At 54.9% G+C, this 22,619-nt stretch overlaps 8 protein-coding genes across 8 annotated transcripts; 5 read left to right on the top strand and 3 right to left on the bottom strand.

Annotated features, from left to right (window-relative positions):
• Nucleotides 1-325: 325 nt before the first annotated feature.
• EsH8_II_000119 (DNA-directed RNA polymerase II core subunit RPB3) lies at nt 326-1,462 on the top strand (the record flags this gene model as incomplete). The annotated part of the gene is made up of 3 exons (XM_083263417.1): nt 326-388; nt 450-1,015; nt 1,072-1,462. 3 exons carry the CDS (start codon nt 326-328, stop codon nt 1,460-1,462), a joined length of 1,020 nt encoding a protein of 339 aa, XP_083120739.1.
• A 635-nt stretch (nt 1,463-2,097) lies between these two features.
• Nucleotides 2,098-3,428, bottom strand: EsH8_II_000118 (mitochondrial carrier domain-containing protein; the record flags this gene model as incomplete). The annotated part of the gene is made up of 4 exons (XM_083263416.1): nt 2,098-2,194; nt 2,254-2,960; nt 3,071-3,075; nt 3,191-3,428. 4 exons carry the CDS (start codon nt 3,426-3,428, stop codon nt 2,098-2,100), a joined length of 1,047 nt encoding a protein of 348 aa, XP_083120738.1.
• Nucleotides 3,429-4,034: 606 nt separating this feature from the next.
• EsH8_II_000117 (phenylalanine--tRNA ligase) lies at nt 4,035-5,575 on the top strand (the record flags this gene model as incomplete). The annotated part of the gene is made up of 2 exons (XM_083263415.1): nt 4,035-4,161; nt 4,218-5,575. The coding sequence occupies 2 exons, from the start codon at nt 4,035-4,037 to the stop codon at nt 5,573-5,575; spliced, it is 1,485 nt and encodes a 494-aa protein (XP_083120737.1).
• A 4,687-nt stretch (nt 5,576-10,262) lies between these two features.
• On the top strand, nt 10,263-11,021 carry EsH8_II_000116 (Calcipressin-domain-containing protein; the record flags this gene model as incomplete). Its single annotated transcript, XM_083263414.1, has 1 exon — nt 10,263-11,021. One exon carries the CDS (start codon nt 10,263-10,265, stop codon nt 11,019-11,021), a length of 759 nt encoding a protein of 252 aa, XP_083120736.1.
• Nucleotides 11,022-11,452: 431 nt separating this feature from the next.
• EsH8_II_000115 (oxygenase MpaB family protein) lies at nt 11,453-13,463 on the bottom strand (the record flags this gene model as incomplete). The annotated part of the gene is made up of 4 exons (XM_083263413.1): nt 11,453-11,533; nt 11,802-12,146; nt 12,263-13,006; nt 13,080-13,463. 4 exons carry the CDS (start codon nt 13,461-13,463, stop codon nt 11,453-11,455), a joined length of 1,554 nt encoding a protein of 517 aa, XP_083120735.1.
• Nucleotides 13,464-14,480: 1,017 nt separating this feature from the next.
• Nucleotides 14,481-15,227, top strand: EsH8_II_000114 (mitochondrial ribosome assembly protein RRG9; the record flags this gene model as incomplete). The annotated part of the gene is made up of 1 exon (XM_083263412.1): nt 14,481-15,227. One exon carries the CDS (start codon nt 14,481-14,483, stop codon nt 15,225-15,227), a length of 747 nt encoding a protein of 248 aa, XP_083120734.1.
• A 1,257-nt stretch (nt 15,228-16,484) lies between these two features.
• Nucleotides 16,485-17,983, bottom strand: EsH8_II_000113 (succinate--CoA ligase (GDP-forming) subunit beta; the record flags this gene model as incomplete). Its single annotated transcript, XM_083263411.1, has 3 exons — nt 16,485-16,528; nt 16,591-17,740; nt 17,834-17,983. The coding sequence occupies 3 exons, from the start codon at nt 17,981-17,983 to the stop codon at nt 16,485-16,487; spliced, it is 1,344 nt and encodes a 447-aa protein (XP_083120733.1).
• Nucleotides 17,984-21,980: 3,997 nt separating this feature from the next.
• EsH8_II_000112 (uncharacterized protein) lies at nt 21,981-22,340 on the top strand (the record flags this gene model as incomplete). Its single annotated transcript, XM_083263410.1, has 1 exon — nt 21,981-22,340. The coding sequence occupies one exon, from the start codon at nt 21,981-21,983 to the stop codon at nt 22,338-22,340; it is 360 nt and encodes a 119-aa protein (XP_083120732.1).
• Nucleotides 22,341-22,619: the final 279 nt, after the last annotated feature.

The raw sequence follows: 22,619 nt of genomic DNA, 5'->3' as shown, positions 1-22,619 counted from the left end.
CCGGCAGGAGCTTTATCGATAACACTAGCGCCAAGGCAAGGCCAGCCCGACACGCCAGGCACAGTGCTGCACCGTTCCATTGGTAATGATTGGCAGTGGCACCGGTGGCCTGCATGCCTTCTTTGCCTCTTGTCGCAAAAATATCCATTCAGCCTCCCCTCCACCGCGCAGTAGGTACCTAAACTGCCTTCCCCTCCAACCCTCGCCATCCCTACGATAATTACGATCACAAACGCGATTTTGCTCATCGCACAACAAATATCCACCTTGCCGTTGCATTACTTCGATTGCTTCCATACCGACGTGACAGGAGAAAGGCGGCGCGATGGAGTACGAGCCGATGCTGTTGGACGGCGAGTCCGGGGGGCCGTCGATCAAGATTTCGGGGGTATTTTCTCCCCAAACTCTCAGCTGATGGCTTTGAAACTGATAGCCCGGCGCTCGCGTAGGCTGACAATATCCACGTCAACTTCGATCTTTCCAACTGCGACCTCTCCTTCGCCAACTCGCTGCGTCGCGTCATCCAGGCCGAGGTCCCCGTTATCGCCATCGACCTGGTCGAGATCGAGGCCAACACTTCCGTCCTCGCCGACGAGTTCATCGCCCACCGCCTGGGTCTGATCCCCCTCCAGTCCAAGGACTGCAACAGCCTCCTCTACACTCGAGACTGCGACTGCGAGCAGTATTGCGACAACTGCAGCGTGAAGCTCACCCTGCACGCGCGCTGTTCGTCAGATGAGACCATGAAGGTTTACGCCAGTGACCTCATCGTCGACAGTTTCAGACAGAACGGCACCGTTGGAAACCCGGTCATCCTGGACCCGGAAGGACAGGGATCTCTAATTTGCAAGCTGCGTAGGGGGCAGGAGCTTAAGATCTCGTGCATCGCGAAGAAGGGAATCGCCAAAGAGCACGCAAAGTGGATGCCCACGTCTGCAGTCGGCTTCGAGTACGACCCCCACAACAAGCTGCATCACATGGATATGTGGTTCGAAGAAGATGCCAAGGCTGAGTGGTAAGTAACACTTTGCGTGTTGTCGTGGGATGCGAGATGGCTAAAGCAGACCACAGGCCCGATAGCAAGTACGCGAAGATGGAGGACCCTCCTCAGGAAGGGGAGCCGTTCGACTACGATGCGCTCCCTGGTAAGTTTTACTTTGAGGTTGAGGGAGTCGGCAGTCTCGAGCCGGATCAGATCATCCAGGAAGGCATCAAGATCCTTCAAGAGAAGCTGGCGTTGATGCTTCACATCCTTACGGGCGAGGCCGACGACGACGGCATGGGCGACTTCGACGGCCCTCGCAGCCCCAACCTGGACATGGACGGCGGCAACCCGTGGCAAGATCAGGGCTACACCACTCCATTCAACGGCGGTGGCCAGAGCTCGTGGGGAGGCAACGCGACAACCCCCTACACCACCACCACACCCTACGGCGCATCTGGACAGTCCGGCTGGAACTGAGAGTGACGAAACCAAAAATCAAAGGCGTTTATGTATGAGAACACTTAAGAATGGGGCGGCAATGGAGTTTGCGAGTTTTGCGAAGGCCGGCTTGAGCATCAGCTGGTTAATCACACACCATGAAAAAGAATTCTGGGTTTGCTGTACAAAATAAGCATCGGGCCAGGCACGCACGCAATGAGGCATTTTGCGGTGGGACAAAGGGGAGAACTTTTCAGATACTCGGCAAAACCAAGCTTTCTTGACATTTAGACCTACATATCAGACTGGCTAAGGCGTCTGCAGAGTGAGAGGACGTCCGGAAAGTAAACACAAAAAAGAATAATACATGCAGGGTTGAAGAAAGAAAAAGGAGAGTGGCGAGGGGTGTGGCCTGGTTACTGGGGAGGGGAAATTGAGAAGAAAGGTCCTTCTCTCAGATATCCCCCTCCCGAATACAAATCAAATATGAAGCAACCGACGGTTTCTTTCACGCAAGAAGAAAATCCAAAATCTCTTTCTTTTTTGTTATGTACCCCCAAGACTCCTGTCAAATGCAGCAGATTGCCTCTTTTTCCAACGCCCCCAATCATGCCATGATGATGATAATGATGATGATGCCGTCTAAAACACTCATTCTATAACAAGGTTCTCTTCTATCCCTTGATGGCCGTCTCCTCGCCGCCAATGTCGGCGACCTTTCTATAGACCTTGCGATGCATTTCTAAGAAGACAAATGTACAGATGGTTTGGCTGGACGAAGCGTTAGCAAAGGTAGATTAGGACACGGGGTAACCAAAGGAGTCACGTACGGTCCGAGTCGGAGGAAGCTGGGCACCCAGCCCTTGAACATCCACCGAAGGCCCTCGGCCTTGTAAATCTTGGCAAGGGTATGCGCCAGGCCCTCCTGCGTGGTCGCCGACATGACGCGCGTCTTGATCACGTCAATGGGGCTCGTCACCGTCGCAGCCATGACGCCCGCGAGGAACGACGCCGTGAAATGCGTCGTGAGGTTATCGCCCATGGGCGTGTGGCGGATCAGAATGCCCTTGAAGGTGTCGTACGACGCCAGCTGCGAGGCCGTCATGGCGGCGGCGCGCATACTGTTCGGCAGGACACCCCTGAACCAGCTCATGATGCCCTCCTGGCGCGCCATACGCACCATGCCCTCCAAGGCGTGCTTGTAGTTGCGGCGCTCCGAGGCGGGGAGGGCGGCGTCCTGCTGCATGCGCACGTTGAGCACGTCGGCGGCGTTGCCGGAGATTCCGCCCACGAAACCCGATGCCGAGGCCATGGCGATCAGGACGGGGAAGGACGGGGTCTTGCCGCCGTTGTTGCGGGTGGCGCGGATCTTCATCTCCTCGTAGGCGCCAAAGCGGACGGTGGAGTAGGTCATTTGGCGCAGGAGGGAGGCCGACAGACCGTTGTAGAGGCCCGTCACGCCGTGGTTGCGGATGATGTGGGCGAATGTGCCGCTCATGTTCTTCGGGGCATCGGGGCGGCGGACCTGGAGGCGGACCTAAGAGTGACACTGCGTAAGCTGTTTGATCAAGACAATTTGTCACGAAATCACGGCTCGAGTTTGCAGTCGCGGGCCAGTATTCGTGGTGTTTGTCCAGGGGCGCATACCTTAACTATACGAGGCACTGTCAGCTGTTGAACTCCGAGATCGCCATGTCGCTCGGTCGCGTGCCGTGCATTGCATTGCCAAGCAGAAACACAACGAGGAGCGGGACGAGAGATGCTTACCCAAATCCAGGGGATGGGTTACGAAGGCGGCCATGCTACTGGCGCTGCCTCCGAACCAAAAGGGATATCGCATAGAGGATTCGGCCGCCTTCTTCGGCGTTATCGCCGACGCCGTCTGCTTCTGTTGCTGCTGCTGCTGCTGCTTCTCCTGATTATCGAGCTGCGACATTTTCAACGGCAACGGCGATGGCACTGAAGGCTCCTCGGCCGGTTTACTGGCGGCGGCGGCGGACTGCATTGTGGCAGCTATGCTATCTCCTCTGATAAGCTCATCCCGCTGCGGCGCAATTGAAGTTGCGTCGCAAAACTAAGATTCGTGGATTTAAAGACTATAGCAAGTGATAATGTACCCAAGGTAGCCTGTGCCGGCAATGGAGGCCGTACGTCACTTTCTTGGGGGGGATGTTTTGTGTGGTGACGTCTTGACGTATAAAGCCGACTTCGGGGGGGGGGAGGTTGGTGGGAGGAAGAAGCCGAGTGGTTCAGTTCGGCTCGGTGTATCACGAACTTTTTTTTTCGGTCGGTCCAATTTGCTGAATGAGAACCACCAAACCTGCTGCTTCGATTTGCTGCGTCATGGCTGCATTGGCAGGGGTGCCATGCGCTAAGCGCCCCCGAGTCCCTGCGCCGGGTCGGTAAACCCTTGCGCCGTATGGCCGCGAAGTACGGTCCGTGCGTCCCGTAGCTTTTGTCAGTTTTCTGTGATCGTCGGGGTCGAGTCGATTTGCGTGGAGCTCCCTTTCGCGGCAGCTTCCCATTGTCGCATCCAACAGTGCTCAGTGCCTGTGATGACAACATAGCCAAAGGGTCTTTGTGTCCAGTCAAAGGCTTACGCGCCGTCAAAATGCTCATCCCGAGGTTAGCCGGGAGGCAATTACGAAGCTGCTTCCGTGGCGTCATTTGTCCCGGGGCTTCTCGACAGTGGCAGACCTCCTCGTTGCCAACGAGTAGCCGGCGCGCCTACTCCTCAGGTGAGGCCAGACAGCTCCGATACAGCCTTTTAACGCTTCTAACTCAACCATTGCAGAACCCTCGGCGATTTCCCGGTCTCTGGACCAGAAAAAGACCATAGAGGTCAACGGCCAGACCATCGCGCCCGATACCTGGTTCAATGTCCCCAAGACCGTCCTCGAAGCGGCGTCGCGCAAGCTTCACCTTCAGAAAGACCACCCCGTGTATATCACGCGACAGATCATCGAGTCGCAGTTTCCGGCGCCCACCTACAAGTACCACAACACCTTCGACCCCGTCGTCTCGACGCACCAGAACTTCGACTCGCTAGGATTCCCCGCAGACCACCCCGGCCGAGCGAAATCCGACACATACTACTTTAACAAAGACACCCTCCTGAGAACTCACACAAGCGCGCATCAGGCGCAGACGTTCAAGCAGAACCTGAGCGAGGGCTACCTCATTAGCGCCGACGTCTACAGGCGAGATGCCATCGACAGGAGTCACTACCCCGTCTTCCATCAGATGGAGGGCGCCCGCATGTGGGATCGGACCAAGGTGCCCAACGGTGATATCGCCGCTGCCGTGTGGGAAGACTTTAACAAGTTGCCGACACACAATGTCAAGGTTGAGGACCCGCATCCCGCTTTCCACGCGGAACGAAACCCCCTGCAGGAGGAACATCACACGCCCGCCGAGGCCGAAGCTATCGGCGCTCACCTGAAGCGATCTCTCGAGCTCATGGTTGTTGAAATCTTTACGAGAGCAAAGGCTGCCGCCGCGAAGGCGGATCCGGACTACAAAGACGAGCCCCTGCGAGTTCGCTGGGTCGAGGCGTACTTCCCGTTTACCAGCCCGTCCTGGGAACTCGAAGTCTACTACGCCGGAGACTGGCTCGAGGTGCTGGGCTGTGGTGTAGTGAAGCAGGATATCTGTATCAATGCTGGAGTGCCCCAGCAACTGGGTTGGGCCTTCGGTATTGGTCTCGAGCGCATTGCTATGCTTCTCTTCCAGATTCCCGACATCCGCCTCTTCTGGTCGCAGGATGAAAGATTCCTGAGCCAGTTCAAGGGCGTATCTGACAAGCTGGATTCTATGAAACGCTTCGTCCCCTTTTCCAAGCACCCAGCCTGCCCCAAGGATGTGTCCTTCTGGCTCCGGAGCACGTCGGCCGCCGGGGGAAACGTCAAAGCGAACGTGCAGGACTTCCACGAGAACGACTTTATGGAACTGGTGCGCGATATTGCCGGTGAAAGAGCAGAAGACGTCCGGCTCGTAGATGAGTTCACTCACCCCAAAACGGGAAGGCGCAGCATGTGCTACCGCATCAACTACCGAAGCCTGGAGCGCACTTTGACCAACGAAGAGACCAACGAGTTACATAACGAGGTGACCCGGAAATTGGTGGAAAAGCTGGGTGTCGAAATCCGGTAAGAGGCCACATTGTTTGACGTCGACAGCTGAGGGGTAAGGGGGCTGTGCTACCAACACTGCGATCTTCAGACGGGACGACCCCCAACGAAGTGAGCCCACTCGCATGGCATTATTGCCAGGCCAGTGTAAGTTGCGCGCCTCAGTCGACGTGCCCGCGAGAAAGTTGTTGCCAAGACAATGCCATGGTTTTCCTGCGCCCTGCCTTGCTGGACGAGAGACGTCTTCGTTGCGGCATTGTCACGCCATGTATCATAGAACAACCTGTACTATAACGCCGTATGGTGACCGAGCTTGGGCCCAGGCATGCGGCTGAGTTCTGAACCAGAGCTCAGGATAATTACGGGGACTCGGAGTCCCTTAGAGCCCGTCTTCACACAAATTTGTTTGTTGAATCTTCTCCCGGAACCCCGCCATAAAGCGCGCTGCGGCATACTACATCGGGCCAAAGCCGTAGAACCGTTGGAAACATTTTGACACAGGCGAAGCGCCCCAGCGCCCGGGCATCTCGGGATGAGGCTCCGATGTACCTACCTTGTTGTTTTCTGCCGAGATTCTCGAACAATGAAATCATGCTCCGTTGCCGACAGGAAATCTTGTAGAAAATCTGAAGCAGTGACGCCGGGGTCGCAGATCAGTTGTATCATAGGCAAAACCTACAATGCCCGAGCGGGTGCATTAGTCTTCGGGGGGAGGGGGGGGGCCGTCGTCCCAAGTTGTTGGGACGGACGTGCAAGTCAGTTTCGAGGCAGTGAGATTGAGATTGGGCCGAGTCCAGCCTGCTGCTCGCAATGTATGAGAAGTCGAAATTCATGTTGAGAGGCTGGGCACAGCCACGTTCTCTCGTCAACTTTTTTTTTTTGCTCCTATGTTTCTTGCACCAGAACAAGTGTAGTTGCTGCAAATTGATGCTGATTTCCCGAAGCGGGGATCCTTGTGATGCGTTCAAACGGATGGGATGAGTTTGCCATGCTTCAGGTCCGACTCGGCAACGAAGTTTATCAGGCGACAATCTCTCTGGGCAAGCAGCCCCTTGTTGCAAGGAAATGCCCGCAGACCTTGGAGATAAGCTGCAAGGTGCATCGAGCTCAAAAGTGTCTCGAGGCTGCAGGAAACGGTGGGAAACGGTTCATGGTACACTATGGGCCGGGGGCTAGAATCAAAGTCAAGGGGTAATGCACCCCCATCTCCACAAACGAACGAACGTCAAGTTGCAAGTCAATTGCAAAGGTGCTCTAGTGTATAGTTGAGGGCGCATGTGAGTGGGTCGTTGTTGATAGCCGTGATGCGGGCTAAGAGACGAGATTGTTCGCCAAAGTGCAACTTGCCCAACTGGGTAACAAGTGCCCGGTGCAGCAAAGCGCCAGCCAGAAGAATATCGGTGTCGATTGGGGGGTGCTGGACTGCGAGCGGAACGCAGGAATGCATGTCTTGGCCCAGAACGGGGTCTGGGGAAGCCGATTGCAGCGCGAAACATCAATCTGGCAGGTCAAAAGTCTTGGTATTTTGCACAGCCTCGTTTCCAGGTCGCGAGGGAACTAGCTGACCGTCCAGCAACAGAGGAATGCATCCTGGAGGCGGAAAGATTTTTCTTTTCAGTTTTGGCGTCGTGCCAGAGATTAAGTTGAAACATTGGAATTTGGCGGCATACACAATGACCTTTGCTGCCCCTCCTCCTCCTCCTCCCGATGGCTTGGTCGAATTAAGAGAAGTGCCGGTATTGAATGCAAGCAAATTTCGTTTCCTGCCGTCTTCTACGCAGACCCATCGTGGCTGGAGGGTTTGCTTGGGATCGGACGAGCGTGTGCGCTGCTATCTAGTCGGCGGCGTAGGGAAGGGGCTGAGGTTCAGTGCAATTTGCCCCAGAGCTGGCTGAGCAAGCAATAATTCGTTGGCCGACTCGTACCTTGCCAGGCTGAGTCGGCATAGCGTACTCAACATTCTCCGAGGTTTTTGAGGCTCATTCAGCAAGTTTTTGCACCATGAGACGATATGCCTTGCTCTTAATCATTCGGCCTATGGTTCATGGCATGAAGTCAAAAAACGAGGCGGGTTGGAGTGTTGGCAATTACTGCGGCCGTTGAGAGGGGCTTTCCGTGGTGTATGAATCCCCCTCCAATGCCAAGCCCACGCCCCAGGTGACGCCGGGGAGTGGTTAACAAGTCAGTAAGCCAAGACCAACAAGACAAGCCTCAGTTGATCATAACCCATCGTGACCTGACGACATTCGACTCTGTGGAAGAGAAGAGCCTATTCATGGGGATTGACGGTTCAAATGGTCTAGGGGAGGCGGCGGCCCCAAGCATAACGGCAAACGGCAAACTTCAAGGTGTCGTATGTACAGTGGTCAAGTGGGCAAAACAGTGGTGACGGCAAACAGTCGTGTGAACACAACAGCCTATTGCCTTACACAGCCCCAATCCTCCGTCTCCCGCGACGGCCAGTGACTTTGAGGTTGTGGGGATTCTACTCGGGACCCCTGGCGGATTGAGTCTTTAAAGTGATAGCGCAAGAGCGGGGAGATTTGTTGTCGAGTTGAATGTTGGCAAATGGCAACTGAGAGGTCTGGGCTATAGGTAACGTTAATGTTCGGAGTATGGCCGAGTCCAGACTGGGCACTTTGTTGATTCGGGTCGCAGGTATCTGCAGGCGGGTGGTTGCATATGGCACCAGAGGCATTCGAGACCCAAGCCCTCGGAAAGAGACAGGAGGAGGACGAATGGAGAGGGCGCATTTGGTGGCTGACAATGATTGCTGGCCATGCCATGTCTCTGACTCCGTCTGCTGCTGCGGCGTGTCTCGCTGATCCAGGCACATCCAACGGTGGTGGAAAGTTCCGGTGTGGAAGAGGGATCCGAGTCCAAAGGTCACAAGGACCAAAAGGTGAAGGAAACGGGTCGGGTACGGCCGACAGGGGTGGCCGAGGGATGGCGATGCGCCCTTGTCGCTGCGGCCAATTAGCGGGTCGAGGCGCTGTTTCCTAGCTTTTGGGTGCCCAGGGCGCTCTGCCGTCATGGCTAGGCGGCGGTACAGAAGGGCGAGTGCACGCTGCCCAGCCAGGTGGGAGGAGTTTACACTACTGGGCGTGGGGAAGGACGAGAGAGGGACCCCCATTTCCCACTGTGATGACAGGCCGGGGCTGCTGCATGGGGGAGGCCTGCGGGAGGCAAAGAGGCAGAGAGAGGTTAGCCGACGGAAGGCCAGTGAGTCGCGAGCCAGTGTGGATTGATGGAACATTGAGAACGATAGCACCGCCCTTCCAGCGCACCGTAAACTCGTCACTGTGGAAATTGCACTTTGAGGCGGAGGTGGTTCGAGACCGCTACCGTAACGGTACGTACCCGGCTTACTTTGCATTCGCAGCTTGCACCAGCCGACGGTACTAAGGTACTTGGTTTCTCAGTTAACGAAGAAACAAGGTAGGGGACCAGGTTCCGATACGGACGCTGCGTAAAGAATGAAGGCTGGGGTGGCGAATGGCATTCTCGATAATTCGATTTCCAGCGGGGCGAGAGAACCACGGCCTGTCGATTCGCTCAAACAGACATAGCTCTACGGGAACAGACAGCGTGCGGACATGTACGGATATGAGCCACTTTGAACGAACCGCGTGGACCGCGGCTGGATCTGCTGCTGCTGCTGCTGCAAACGCGGCACAGTATTTACTTTCAGCAAAGGGAAACAATGGCCTGGCGGATATTGGGAACAGTTGACTTACAATTTTTTTTTAAAAAAATTGACAACAGCAAGCCTACCTACCTATAGTCCAATCTACTTGCTGTATGTACGTCACTGTGAAGCAACTTGGTAAAAACATAAATTTAAGAAAAGTTAACCCAGAAGCGGGAATCCCCATCTCAATTTTCCAAGTCTCTTTTTTGCTTTCCGTTCGCTTTTGCACTGCCCCATTTTGCCGGTCATGTTGGTCCCTGCTGGGATGGATGCGCCGTGCCAGGTACTCTCTACGCTCTGTGCTTACCCGCTTGCCCGCCTTAAGCTGTGCGCTGTGCTGTGTGCGGACAGGTACCTTGCTTGCAAACTTGCCTTACCGCTCTGCTCCTCGTCTGATGCCGTCGGGCCCTCTCTTGCCCCCAATGCGCCTTGGCAAAGGCAAACCCACGCGCGTTACCTCATAGGCTCCCCTCAGCCTCCCATTCCGTTAGGAACGGATCAGGAACCGCAGACGTATCGCAAAGTCTCCACCACTGTGACGGCTCGAAGGCGGCGAAACTTCAAACGGGCCCGTGAGTCCGTGTGGCCTTCCCGTTTCATCACACAGACACCCACATCCACACCCACATCCGCGCCCACTGGTCGCTGGAGTCTGCTGCACCCCTCCCACCACTCAGCCATCCCACACTCCGCCCGACCCATTACTAGCGACGGCGCAGCCACTCTCACGCTGGCACGCCCAAACATTATAACCAAGACCGCCGCCCGCCAACCATCACCATTGTCTTCTGCTCCATCTCCAGCAGACACAGCAAGACGCACACGACACACTGCAAGTCGCTACTACACATACAAATCACTGTAATCTTCTCAACTGCAGATGAACAAGTTCTCCGCATCGTCATCCACATAACAAGGACTGCCAGCGCAAGAAACGACATATCTCTCTATCACTATCGCATCCCGCCGCATTCCCTCTCCACTATACCCATCTACCACCACCACCTCACCTCACAAAATGGAGTCGCCCAAGTCAGATACCCGCCCGATCTTCTCGAGGCGCTCAACCGGCTCTTCCAAGTCGCTCTCTCTGGACCTCTCCTCCCTCCCGCCTCTGGTCCAGCCGACGCCACCCACAAACACCCTTCTCTTCACAAACCTCAACGACACCTCCATCTTCCGCCCCGACAACATCCAGACCATTCGCGAGCTCGTCTCCAAGACGGCGACAATCCACTCGTGGGCGCCCCTCAAGTCCTTCCGCCGCATCGTCGTCTCCTTCTTCTCCGAAGATGACGCCATCGCCGTCCGCCATGTCTGGGACGGCGAAGCCGTCATGGGCGAGCGCGTCCGCGTCTACTTCGGCCAGCCCACCCCCGTCCAGGTCACCGATCGCCACCTCGCTCTTCCCGACGCCGGCAAGCTCTTCTTCATCTCCCCTCCCCCTTCGCCACCCCACGGCTGGGAGATGAAGCTCGAAGATGCCCCCAACAAGATGGTCCACGCCGAGGATCTTGCCGAGGCACTGGCCAAGCTGCATCACCGTCCCACCGGAATCGAGACTCCCATCAGCCCGGTTGACGGCTCTCGCCAAACCCGCAGCAGGAGTTCTACTCTGCTCTACCAGCCTGATGTGAACGGCACCAGCCCCGATCTGCCAGCCATCTGCCTCGAGGACATGACGGATGAGCCCATGGAATTCAGCCCCATCGATAACCAAAAGCCCATCATGGCGCACACCTCGCGCCCGCCGGTTGAGCTGATGCACTGCGCATAAGAAACACTTGTTTTTTCCAAGAGCGATCTTGTTTGGGCGTTAGGATACGATATGGGATATGGTGACTCGGACTTGGCATGCATCTAGCATCTTCACACGGTTTCTCGGCGGCGTTTTAAGGAAAGACATGGGTCACGTATACAGGGCAGAGGAGGAATAGTATTTGATGGATCGACACTACGAACTGTCGTTTCTGTGGCCAGGGAGCCAACGTAAAAAGTTTCGTACCGTGCCGCCTCCCCTCTCGGGGAGCGAGAGCACATTATTTTTTCTGTACAATAGATTCCCCTTCGCGCGCAGTATTGAAAGGCAGCGAAACAAACGAAAAAGACTTGTTACCAACAAATTCGGTGTGTTCCCCATATATATATGCGTGTCTCAATATGATCGGTATTTGCATGCCTTCTCCCGCAAACCTGCGGCAGAGACGTTCATGCCGTGGAGTCGTCGACGCTCCAGTAGCCCACAAAAGATGTGCCGGTCAAAACAGTTTGATCTTCAGATACAGTGGTCTGCACTGCGAGAACGAGTCCGGGGGAGGGGGGGGGGGGGGTTGGTCGACCGATTCCAACAAAACCCGGTGCGGCGCCGCTACGGGAGGGGGGTGGAGGGGGACCAAGGCCGATCAGGATCAACCCAACAAACAACCTTGTCGCAAAAGACGTTTGGTTGACAGGATCCATCCAGCCTCTTTTTTCTTCTTTTCTTCCTTGGAAAAGGGTTTTTTTTTCCCCTTCCTTTTTCAACAGATCACTCCGCCAGGTGAAAATACCGACTCACCAACACTGGCATCCCGGTCGCCCTCCCCACCAGTGCCGAGGCCCCCCTAAGCCCTAGCCAAGCAAGAAGTCCCGCGGCGGCGGCAGCCAGGAGCAGCGCGACAAGGCTGCGGCGCTCGGTGCTGCGCACGCGGCGCACGTCTGCTCTTGCCCGTGCTCCCGTCGCGGGGGCGGGGCCGCCGCTGGCAGGCGACGACCCCGGGTGGCGGTGGAGGGACCGGGCCGCGGCCTCGGTGGACAAGACGTCGAGCGTCGGGATGTACTTGAACTCGAAGTCGGTCTCCTTGCCGAGGGCGCCGAGCTCCGTCTTGTGGACCGTCCAGTCGAAGAGCGTTTTTTGGAGTTTCTGTACGGCTTTTGTTAAAGAGTTTAGGAAAGGGGGAACGGGGTTTCTGATGAGAGGGGGTCGCTGGAACCCAGCGAGTGTGAAAATTGACAAAACAAAAAGGGGGCGGTGCTCACCTTGTTACGTGCCTCATCCCAGCTGGGGAACAGGCGACGGGAGTAGCACATGAACATGAAGAAGATGCACTGCCCGAGGATGAGGAGGGAGTAGTAGAACGGCGGCCTCTCAATGGCCAGGGCGCGTGTGAGTTTGGGCCCGTTGAGCCAGTATGTCTCGGCGGCGAGGAACTCGCGCGAGACGTACGAGGGGGGCTGATTACACATCCCCGAGAGGACGTTGTTGGCGAGGACGCGTGACGTGTCGGAGGGCTCGATCTCTGACACCAGCAATGACTCCATCATCGCCCGGGCTTTGGATACGGAGTCGAACGCGTCAGTCGGCGTCCCCAATATGTGCGCAACCCATCGCCAGAGTGCGATGAAGTCCGCCTTTTCCTTCTCGGTTGGGAAGATGCCCTGTCTCGGGAGGCCGATCCAGAGGAGCGTGGCCGAGAAGGTGGATATCGTGCCGATGGAGTCGAGGTCGTTCACCGGCACGCCCCAGGCTTTAGTGTCGTAGTATGACGGCCGCTCGGCGGCAAGTGCTAGAATGCGGCGGCGAACGGCGGCGTGGAGGAGGCGCACCCTTAATGAGGAAATGAAACCGTCGCCCCCCGGCTGTATCGAAGGCAAGTCACGGGTTACCTGGAGGATATGCTGGAAGGTCTCGAGCAGGCGGCGGTTGGTAACTTTGACACCGAAGCCGCCCGTGCGAGAGAGGGTTTCGACGACACGGCGTCCACCCATACCACCAACGAGGGACTGGAATGTGAGCTGCGTGGTGTAAGTGGGTAGGAAGCGGTTGGTAAGTGGCAAGGGAAGGATAACGACTTACAGCGAATATCGATGGGCCGGCGTACCGGAGGAACACATGTTGCCCTCGCTCGATCTGAGCCCAGTCAACCCAAAGTGGGATCGTGTTAGTCTCGGTCCATAGCTTCCCCAATATCTCATCAGAGTCTGCGTTGTCTCTCAAAAGAGCGTAAAGGTCTCGATGGGGCTTTGGACTCGAGGCAGAGTTGCTTTTCTCGGCGGTGGTAGGGGCCTTGACTGGGGGTGATATTTCATCCAAACGGTCCAAAGCTTTGGCTCCAAGCTCGTCATAGGTGTACATCATTGGGCGGAGGTCGTCGGGTGTGAGGTGTTCATCCGTCCACTTGAACCAGTAGTCCCATGCTTGTCGCCACTCCTCGCCTCTGTACCAGAGGAGGCCAGCCATTGCTCTGCTGGACTGTTATGATATCTGGAAAGGGTGGTAAACCCCCTTACGAGATTGGAAATGGTAAGATCCAATCAATATAGGAAGATAAAGTTGAGAGCGGCGGAAGATTGGGAGGGTACGATGGTTTGGCATGTATTCCTCCAAAGTTTAACACTGGCAGCTTAAGCTTAGGAGATGTACCGACTCCATCCAAGAAACGCTCGTATAATAACCACCAGAGACCAACTTGGTTCCTTCTAGATTCATAAATCATTCACCATGTGATAGCTTGTCAAACTAAGGCTAACGGCCTTTGTGACGTGCACTCGAACTACGAGCAAACGAAGTGGTGACCCTTTTGAGACGCGGGGTTGGCACTGTCTAGCGAATCATCGGGCTGCAATAGTATAACTCGGCAAGGCATGTGAGCATTTGACAGATGGGATGCAATGCGAAAGCGATACAGCATTAGCCCGCGGCTTTTGATGACCGCTGAGAGCATGGATGATGCCATGATTGTACATGTGCATGGCAAGGGAGGGGTGGGGCCTGTTCGGGTCAGCCAAGGACGATGTGGTGATTATTGTTGGATAAAGTTCAGAAGAGAGAGCAGTGACAACTCTCTCAAAAAAGATAACCTTTGAGTGGGTTGTGGTAGCTACCAGATGTGGTTTGTATTGCCAACGCAGCAAGTTGATGCGTTGAATGATACACAGGATGAAGTTGAAGTTGGAGTTCAGTTGTGATTAAGCACTACTCCGCTGGGTTGACAAGTGACACCCTGCCGCCTGCGCCGGATCTGAACCGCAGCGCTGGTGGCACCGGCATGGCGGCGCCCTTTTCCCCCGGCCGCCCCTGCGACGAGCGGTTCCACTGTTGCGCGCGCCCCGTCCCGTCCAGGCGCGACTGAACTAATTACGACTTGAACTTGACTTTTTTTCGCAGACGCCCCCTGCAGCCAAACATCACACTCCGAAATTCCATCTTCGACTTTCCCACGTACCAATCCGCGTCGACGACGACCCTAAAGCCATTATGCTCTGCTCGTGCCGTCTGAGTCCCTTGCGGCTTTTTGTCCGGGGTATGGCACAGTTGCACATCTCTGAGCCCGCCGTCGCAACGAGACTGCCGTCGCACCTCAAGAACGCTTCAGCTTTTCAGATCGGCCAAAAGTCACCATTCACAACGTCGATTGTACATCGTGGGAAGGAGAGCATTAGTAGCAGCAGTGGAAGCGGCGGCAAAAACTACACCTACAAGTCCCGGAAAGACAAGTCGGCCGCGACCGCGAGGAACAACTTTGACGAGGAAGACGGCAGCGGCGCAAAACCGAAGAGAGAACAATGGCAAATCCAAAAAGAAGCCCTGAAACAGAAGTTTCCCGAGGGGTGGAAGCCGCGGAAGCGCCTTTCGCCCGACGCCATAGCCGGAATCAAGGCCCTGCACGCGCAGTTCCCCGAAGAATACACACTGAAAACCCTCGCCGATAAGTTCGAGGTGTCGCCCGAGGCGATTCGCAGAATACTCAAGAGCAAGTGGCAGGCGTCGCCCGAGGAGGAGGAAAACAGGCAGGAGAGATGGTTCCGACGCGGTGTGAACGTCTGGTCGAGGTATGCCGAGCTGGGTTTGAAGCCCCCGAGCAAGTGGCGTCGGGAGGGTGTCACGCGCGACCCGTCGTATCATGATAACAGAAAGGCTGCGATCCAGCGTAGGCAAGAGGAGGAGGCGGCTGAGGATGCTGGCGAGAGGATGCAGCGGAAGCTATCTGATAACATTTTGTGAGCGTCGAAATACGGCAACTGCCATCGCAACTTATACGGCTTGTACACTATCTCAGCTCCTAACCATATCAGCCGAAATCGAGCTTGAAACTTAATAGCGGAATTACAGATCGGCACTCATCATTACATATTTTCTATGCGGCACAAGATATGGCTTATGTGACTTGGGTCCGATGCCTATCATTTATTCATCAGAGGCGAACAAATTAATCATAAGTTTCGTCCAAGTGAGTACCCGTAAACAGATGTACCTAGCAAAGAAGACCAAGAGACCAGAGCCGTTCAATCTCGAAGTTTTCCACATTAGGCAGTCTTGTCTCACACATGGGTCAAGAAGAGGTGCAGCTCGAGGATATACCTAACCCTGAATACACACCCGATAACAAAGAAGAAGGATCTTACTGCCAAAACATTGGAGTGTAAAACCTTGAAACGGACAGGCATTAAATCACCATGAAATCAAAGGTGCAGGTCCTTCTTACAGGACTGAATTTATACCGTCTCGGCGGCATTGTCCTTGATGTCTAACCTGGGATAATGAGAGCGTGCCGTTTTCAGGTTTGGTTAGAATCTCTGATTGGAGTGGTCTGGAATCTGTCTACATGCGAGTTATTAGGTAGCCATACCAAAAGGGATCGATTCACTTGCAACAATCGACTGCCAAGTTGCATCATTGAAACAGAGCCGGCCCCGAGCCACGCGGAAGCATTATTTGCATTTGCATGCAACCTCCAAAAAGAGGCCTGGCAGATTTGTTATTGCGTCATGTGAAAAGCCAAAAAGATTATTCATGATGAGGATTCAAGGACCGACCGCGATTCGAACGCGGGGCCTAGAGATAATTGCGGTGAGAACTGCAATCTCTCGCTCTACCACTGAGCTATCGATCCGAGGCGATTAGATGCTTAGTCATCTGATTCGCATGTTCGTCGTGGCACAATTGCAGCTCATGGAGACTTTCCATGCAAGAGCAAGCAGAAGCGAGTGGGGAAGCTTTGGGTTACATTCCAACTAACAAACGTTCCAGGTTCGTCGCGACGTGGGTCAGACCCTGTTGAGCAAATTGTGCATATGGACGTGTCACGCGCAGGGGGCCCGGACAGAGGACAGTTTTCACAGCAAACGTATACAATTGATAAATCTCTGAATGAAATTTGAACACAAGTTGGATATTCGGCTCCCGGTGCTAGCACTTTCAATCTAGGGCTATGTTAATTAATGTACAGGGCGAGGCCAGTCTAAACACAACGCTAGAGCTTTAGATACCCAGAGAGAACTCGACACCAACGTCGATATCACGAGCTGAAAGTCATAGTTAGCACCGTTTCATGTTTTCTGCGGAGTGAAATGCGTTTATGACTTACCCATCTTAACAACCTTGGACAGCTGCACAGCCTTCTCGGCGGCGGTCTGAAGGTCATCAATGGAGAAGATCTTCATGCCGGAGTTGCTGATGATCTCGTGGGCGGCCTCAACGTTGGTACCCTGGAGACGGGCGATGATGGGGATCTTGAGGTTGAGCTCCTTGGAGGTGTTGATCAGACCCTGGGCGATGAGGTCGCAGCGGACGATACCACCGAAGATGTTGACGAAGATGGCAGAGACCTTGGGGTCGCTCGTGATGAGCTCAAAGGCCTCCTTGATGGCGGCGGGGGTGGCGCCACCACCGACGTCGAGGAAGTTGGCGGGGGTGCCCTTGTTCAGCTTGATGATGTCCATGGTGGCCATGGCCAGACCGGCACCGTTGACGAGGCAGCCAATATCACCGTCGAGCTTGATGAAGTTCAGGCCGGACTCGGCGGCGCGGACCTCGTCAGCGTCCTCCTGGGTGGTGTCGCGCAGCGAGAAGATATCCTTCTGGCGGTACTCGGCGTTGTCATCGAAGCCGAACTTGGCGTCCATGCACAGAACCTTGTGGTCAGAGGTCTCGGAGAGGGGGTTGATCTCAATCTGGGTCATGTCCTTCTCGAGGAAGATCTTGTAGAGCTTCTGGATGGTGTCCTTGGCATCCTCAATGCACTGCTCGCTGAAGCCGAGCTTGACGGCGATGTCGCGGGCGATCTCGTCGGTGACACCCTTGTTAATGTCGATGTTGGTGGTGATGATGGCCTCGGGGTTCTCCTTGGCGACGGTCTCGATATCCATACCGCCCTGCGACGAAGAGACGATGACGGGGGCCTGGGAGGCGCGGTCCATCAGGATGGCGAGGTAGAACTCGCGGCGGGCGAACTTGCGCTCGCAGATGTAGACGGAGTTGCAGAGCTTGCCGCCAGCGCCGGTCTGCTTGGTGATGAGCTTGTGGCCAATCATCTGCTCGGCGAACATCTCGGCCTCGTGAGCCGAGTAGATGACGCGAACACCGCCCTTGAGGCCGTTGTCAAAGCTGCCCTTTCCACGTCCACCAGCGAGGACCTGGGCCTTGATGACCATGTCCTCACCACCAATCTCCTTTGCGACGGCCTTGGCCTCGGCGGCGGTCTTCGCGACGGAACCCTTGGGGACACTGACGCCATACTAGATAAGGGGAAGCGACCCATATGTTAGCTTTCGCGGAAGCTCCTGAAAAACTGCCGAGAGTGGGGCATGAATCGTGGATGTGGTGTTTACCTGGCGGAGGAGGTCGGCCGAGAGGTACTCGTGGATGCTGAGGTTTCTTCTTTGTTGCTGCGCGAGACCCGGGAATCTGGCGGGCGAGGCGGCGACCCTCGTGGAAGTTTGGATGGCAGAAGCCACCCGGCTGCGTCCAAGCTTGAACATGATTGTGATGTGTCGTGTCGCGGTGGGAATCGAGACCGAGGAAGAAAGAGGCGCGCCGTCAATTAATTGACTAGAAGAAGAATCCCGACGGATGGGATGATAGCGCGTGATCCGAGAAGGAAAAAAAGAAAGAGGACCGAAAGAGTCCAAAAGGTGTGATGTGATGCAATGGGGTTTGCAAGAAAGCGCTATCTCCAAGCAATCTCAAACAGGAAAACCAGAGGTTTCTGGGCCGCGGGAATTCCCGGTGTTCTGGTTGGTTTTCGCTCGGAACAAAGCTTCAGCCGAGCTACGCTGAAATGTGCCGCCGCTTTAACAGCGGACCTTGCTTCCTCCGCCATGGACTGTAAGCATCTTTCAACCCGCCGAGCTCGGAAATTTACAAAAGCGTATAGAATGAGATATCTGAGGTTTTCTGTTAATCGAAGCAAGTATTCCGACCCTATTCTGTCAACTTAGGGTATAGAAGGCTTGTTGGCTTGCAGTGAGAGGGTGCTAGCCGAAGAACGGGCCAAATAGGGGACGGTCTTGACGCGCAAGATTGCAGGCACTGCCGGACCCTGAAAGGGACCTCCAGTAAAGCAGCCGGCCGTGGCCCGAGCTCCGACCGCGTGCACGCATCAAGATACGGTTACCAACCTGCCAACCACGTGTCTGCAGGAGATGCATCTGCAGGCTGATCATGTGGCGCGAAATTCTTCACCTCACATTTCAGACATTGCTGGGATCTGCATGATACACCAGCTGCCATCTAATGCCGGAAGAACGGGAATCAATTGAGCTTTGTAAAGCGACTTACATATGATTGACTTCCACACCTTGACTCCATCCAGCCTGCTCTTGAGGACCATCCTCCCTAGTTTAGATTCTTCGACGCACCACATTGACTGAGACAGGTGTTGAATCCGTTGGCAGAAACTGAGCTAGTCGTGATACTTTCGCTCAAACCCGATCGACTTCGGGTAAAATCGTAAACCGAGATCGAATTGTATTGACGCAACGATCTGCCAAGTGTTCGCTCAACTGCTGCTACGTTAGCAAGATGTTACTGCCTTCGTCGGCTCATATGTGTGGCACAGGACTAACCATTTAGACTGGAAATTATTGACGGTGGTATGGACCCCTTTTTTCGGTCTTTTTATTCTTTGATTTGGGCAGGTTATGTCGTAGGTTAAAGCACTGCTTATGTCGATATTGTGCGTCGTGATCGGCACCATATTCAAGATGGGTATTAGGAGCGAATTTGGTGGACAATCCAGTCGAATTCGAGCTACTGGCTGCGATATACCGACCGATACTGGCACGCATGCACCAGCACATAGACGTGTGGTGTCTCCGCCGTCAAACACCGAAGCAGGGCTGCAATTAGCAAGAGTGTGATGAGGCATGTTGCCAGTCTCAGCAGGCGGCGCCGAAGGCTTCTGCTGGAAAGCCACCAGGTCTTGATCTCCGCGCGGATATGATCCAACTCTCTCGAAGCACTCAATTTCGCAGCTTCTCCCATTTTACTTATCACTGGCAGCGTGCTGATAATCAATCTTGCCGGTGTAATATTCCGGCATTTCTGACCCGGTCTTGTATCGCCTTCGGATACTGCGGTGGGTGCGGTGATCTCATCGGTGTCCTGTCTCGTTGGATTTTCGGTATAACAAGAGAGCTGGTGGGCATGATAAGACTCGCCATAACTCGCGTCTGATGTTTCTGAGTCGTCGGACAGTCGTCGGAAGGGGTTTTTGGGTAGTGTTATCGAAGCATCGCACACGCATTGCAGACCATAATTATGCCAAATGGGCTGTCCCAGCCAACAGGACGACCGTCGTGAACAATTCATCGGGACTGAAGGAGCGTTCTTGGTGGATGGGGACTTCATCTGGAATGCTGGTCCGTATCGGCCTGCTCGTCGACTGGCATCAGTGCGGATGTGAGTCCATCTTAAGCCAAGGTGGCCGAGAACCCCAAGCCAAGGCAACACTTCTGACGATCCATATCCAAAGACGCACAATATGCGGAACAGTAGTATCCAAAGCCACTAGCTGAGCACAATAGAGACGTTCCAATGTTTTCAGCTGACTGGACTAATCAGTGGCATTCAGGCAGTGTCCAAGGGGAAGACAAACTCACCGATCGTCTTTACTTTAGTTGCCTCAGATGTCGGTAAGGCACATATGAGAATGGATATAGGAACATGAGTTTCGGGCTCAGCGGCACTGCAGCTGATCGTTGGGATGAAAGGTGCACTGCACAGGCTTTCCTTGCCACGGCTTTGAATTGGCAGAACAACCCCTGCCCCTGGTCTTACACGCCGCCAACGTCTGTTTTGACAACACTTGTTGCTTTGTATTGCGACAGCGATCGCGTCAAAGTTGAGCATTTCCGAGGAAAGCAAAGAAAGAGAAAGGAAATAAGAATTAAAGAAAGGTAAATTTGCAAGAAGCAGCGTCTCTACAGCGCCTATATCACCAAGCCGCTCTGTTGCGACGGCGGATGTAGTGATCAGGCCATTCCACTCCGCATCCCAGGACCCCATCCCCGAGATCCTCCACACACAGCATCTGTCGGCCCAATATGGAGACCCTTCGGCTATTGCAATTCTCGGATGAAGGGCGTCCAGAACGGAGTATCCACCGTGAGGCTCAAGAGCATGCCGTTCCTTGTCCGTGGCCATTCGTAGAAAAGGGATTCCAGGCCCCGTCCCCTTTCATTACCCTGGCCACGGGAATAGCGTTCCCCTGCATCTCTCCCGTTCTTGTATTTTCTAGCTTGCATGCTAGCGAAGCCCTCCCGGCGGACACATCCCGACGCTTGTCCTCATCTGCCAGGGTCCACGACGCGACTGCGATTGCTCGGGATGTTTAGGTCTCGATAGAAACTCGTCATTTCTTCTCGCCACTTATTTCCGGGCTTTTCTCGTCCGCGAGATACTTTCCGGTACGTCGAGACGCGGAACGTCTGCAAATTCTCTTTTAGCCAGACAAAGACGACCTCAGAAGGTCGTAAGTTACTGCCTGGTTCCAGTCTTTGATCGTCCCAATGATCCGTGCCCAACCCCGAGCCGCAACAACGATGACAACGACGTAGCATCCGCAATGACAATTTTGCAACAACGAAGCCAGCGAAACAATCGCGACCAGGGCAAGCTCGGGAATTATCAAATTCTCAATGGGAAAAAGTTGTTTCCATGATGACTGAGGCTCCACATCGTATGTTGGGCGTAGGAAAGTGAAGAAAAGCGGGCTCCAACATTGCGAGCTCTCCGAACCAGTCCCGAGACAACTTCAACGTGAGGCGATTGGCGAGGGTGACTAAACCAGTACGTACCGACCTTGTCTTATTTGGGACCCTCGACCTCGAATCCTGCAACTAACATGTACCAGCTAGTTTTTCTCTCTGGTTTTCTCCCCACGCCGGTTCTTCGAATGTGCCAGGCCTCAAGGGCTCAAGTGAGCCTTCGAGGACAGGCCGAGCAGCAACACTGACCTGAACATGTCGCCAAGAGACGGGACACATTCATCAGCGCATTCGGACATGCGCCAACGGCGGCAGCCAGCCATGCTAGGCAAGCGCCCGGCCAGGATCTCGTACTGAACAAGTACACACGCAGTTGGGTGTCGAGCTTTGCAAGTGCAAGCCGTCCACTCAGCTGGACATGCAACCATGGGTACATCAGGGTTCCACAAGCCGTCTCCTTGATCTGGCTCGGCCGCCATGGCCTCGGGGATTGTCATCGTGGGTATATAACCTCGCCGGCCCCCCATTCCGAGAAGTCTCCTCCCCTCCGGTTTGTCTCCATCTCCAGTCTGTTTCTTGCCTTCGCGCCGAAGCCCTCACGCTTTGCATTTAAGGGGTCATTGTTCGATCTTTGCCAGTCCAGTCGATCTCTACCTGTACCCGTCCACCCACACACCCACCCCCAGATCCTTGACTTGGTCATTTGGTCCCTTGATCCCTTACTTTTGCTTGGATTTTCTCTCGTCGCTACCGCACCACTACCGTCGCAATGCCTTCCGAACAGAAGCCTCTCAGCTGGTGGAAGCGTCACTGCACCCCGCCGCCAGCCATCAACCGTACCCCTCAATGCCCATGCTCCGCCTGCTGGAATGGCAACGGCGAGCACTGGAAGACGACCGCGCCGCAGATCTCAGCATCGACCGACGCGCCGCTGCAAGCCACATCAAGAAAAGAGACCCGAATCTCAACCATACGACAAGAAGCAGAAACAGATCTGACACCCCTCCGACGAGAAGAGACATCATCGACCACGAACCTCAGCGTATACTCCCAGGAAAGCAGGACCAGCTCAGACAGAATCTCGCTCACAAACATTCACCGCCTGGTTCGAGGGAAGGAAATCGTCTAGGGGAGGGAGGGGAAACGCGGCGAGCTGACTAGATCTGAACCACGTTACCACCGGAAGTCTTGGCGTTCGGGCGTCTGGACCGCTCTTTCCTAATTCTTTCTGTTGGACGCGGCCCTTCATTTCAGGCAGGTTGGATAACCCCTCAATCCTGCCCCGGACGCCAAGGAGCTGACTCTGGGTAAGAGTCTCTGGGCGCAGGCAGTCGACGACCATATTTAGGGTTTGAGATGCAGATAAGGGGTCCTTGGGTCGCAGTTGTTGGACAATTTGGGACGCGCC

The sequence above is a fragment of the Colletotrichum jinshuiense genome, chromosome 2 (genome assembly GCF_051148585.1).
Source record: "Colletotrichum jinshuiense chromosome 2, complete sequence".
NCBI classification, from domain to species: Eukaryota; Fungi; Ascomycota; class Sordariomycetes; order Glomerellales; family Glomerellaceae; genus Colletotrichum; species Colletotrichum jinshuiense.
Note: the sequence above shows the minus strand (reverse complement) of the source record. Positions and strands in the feature narration are given on the sequence as shown.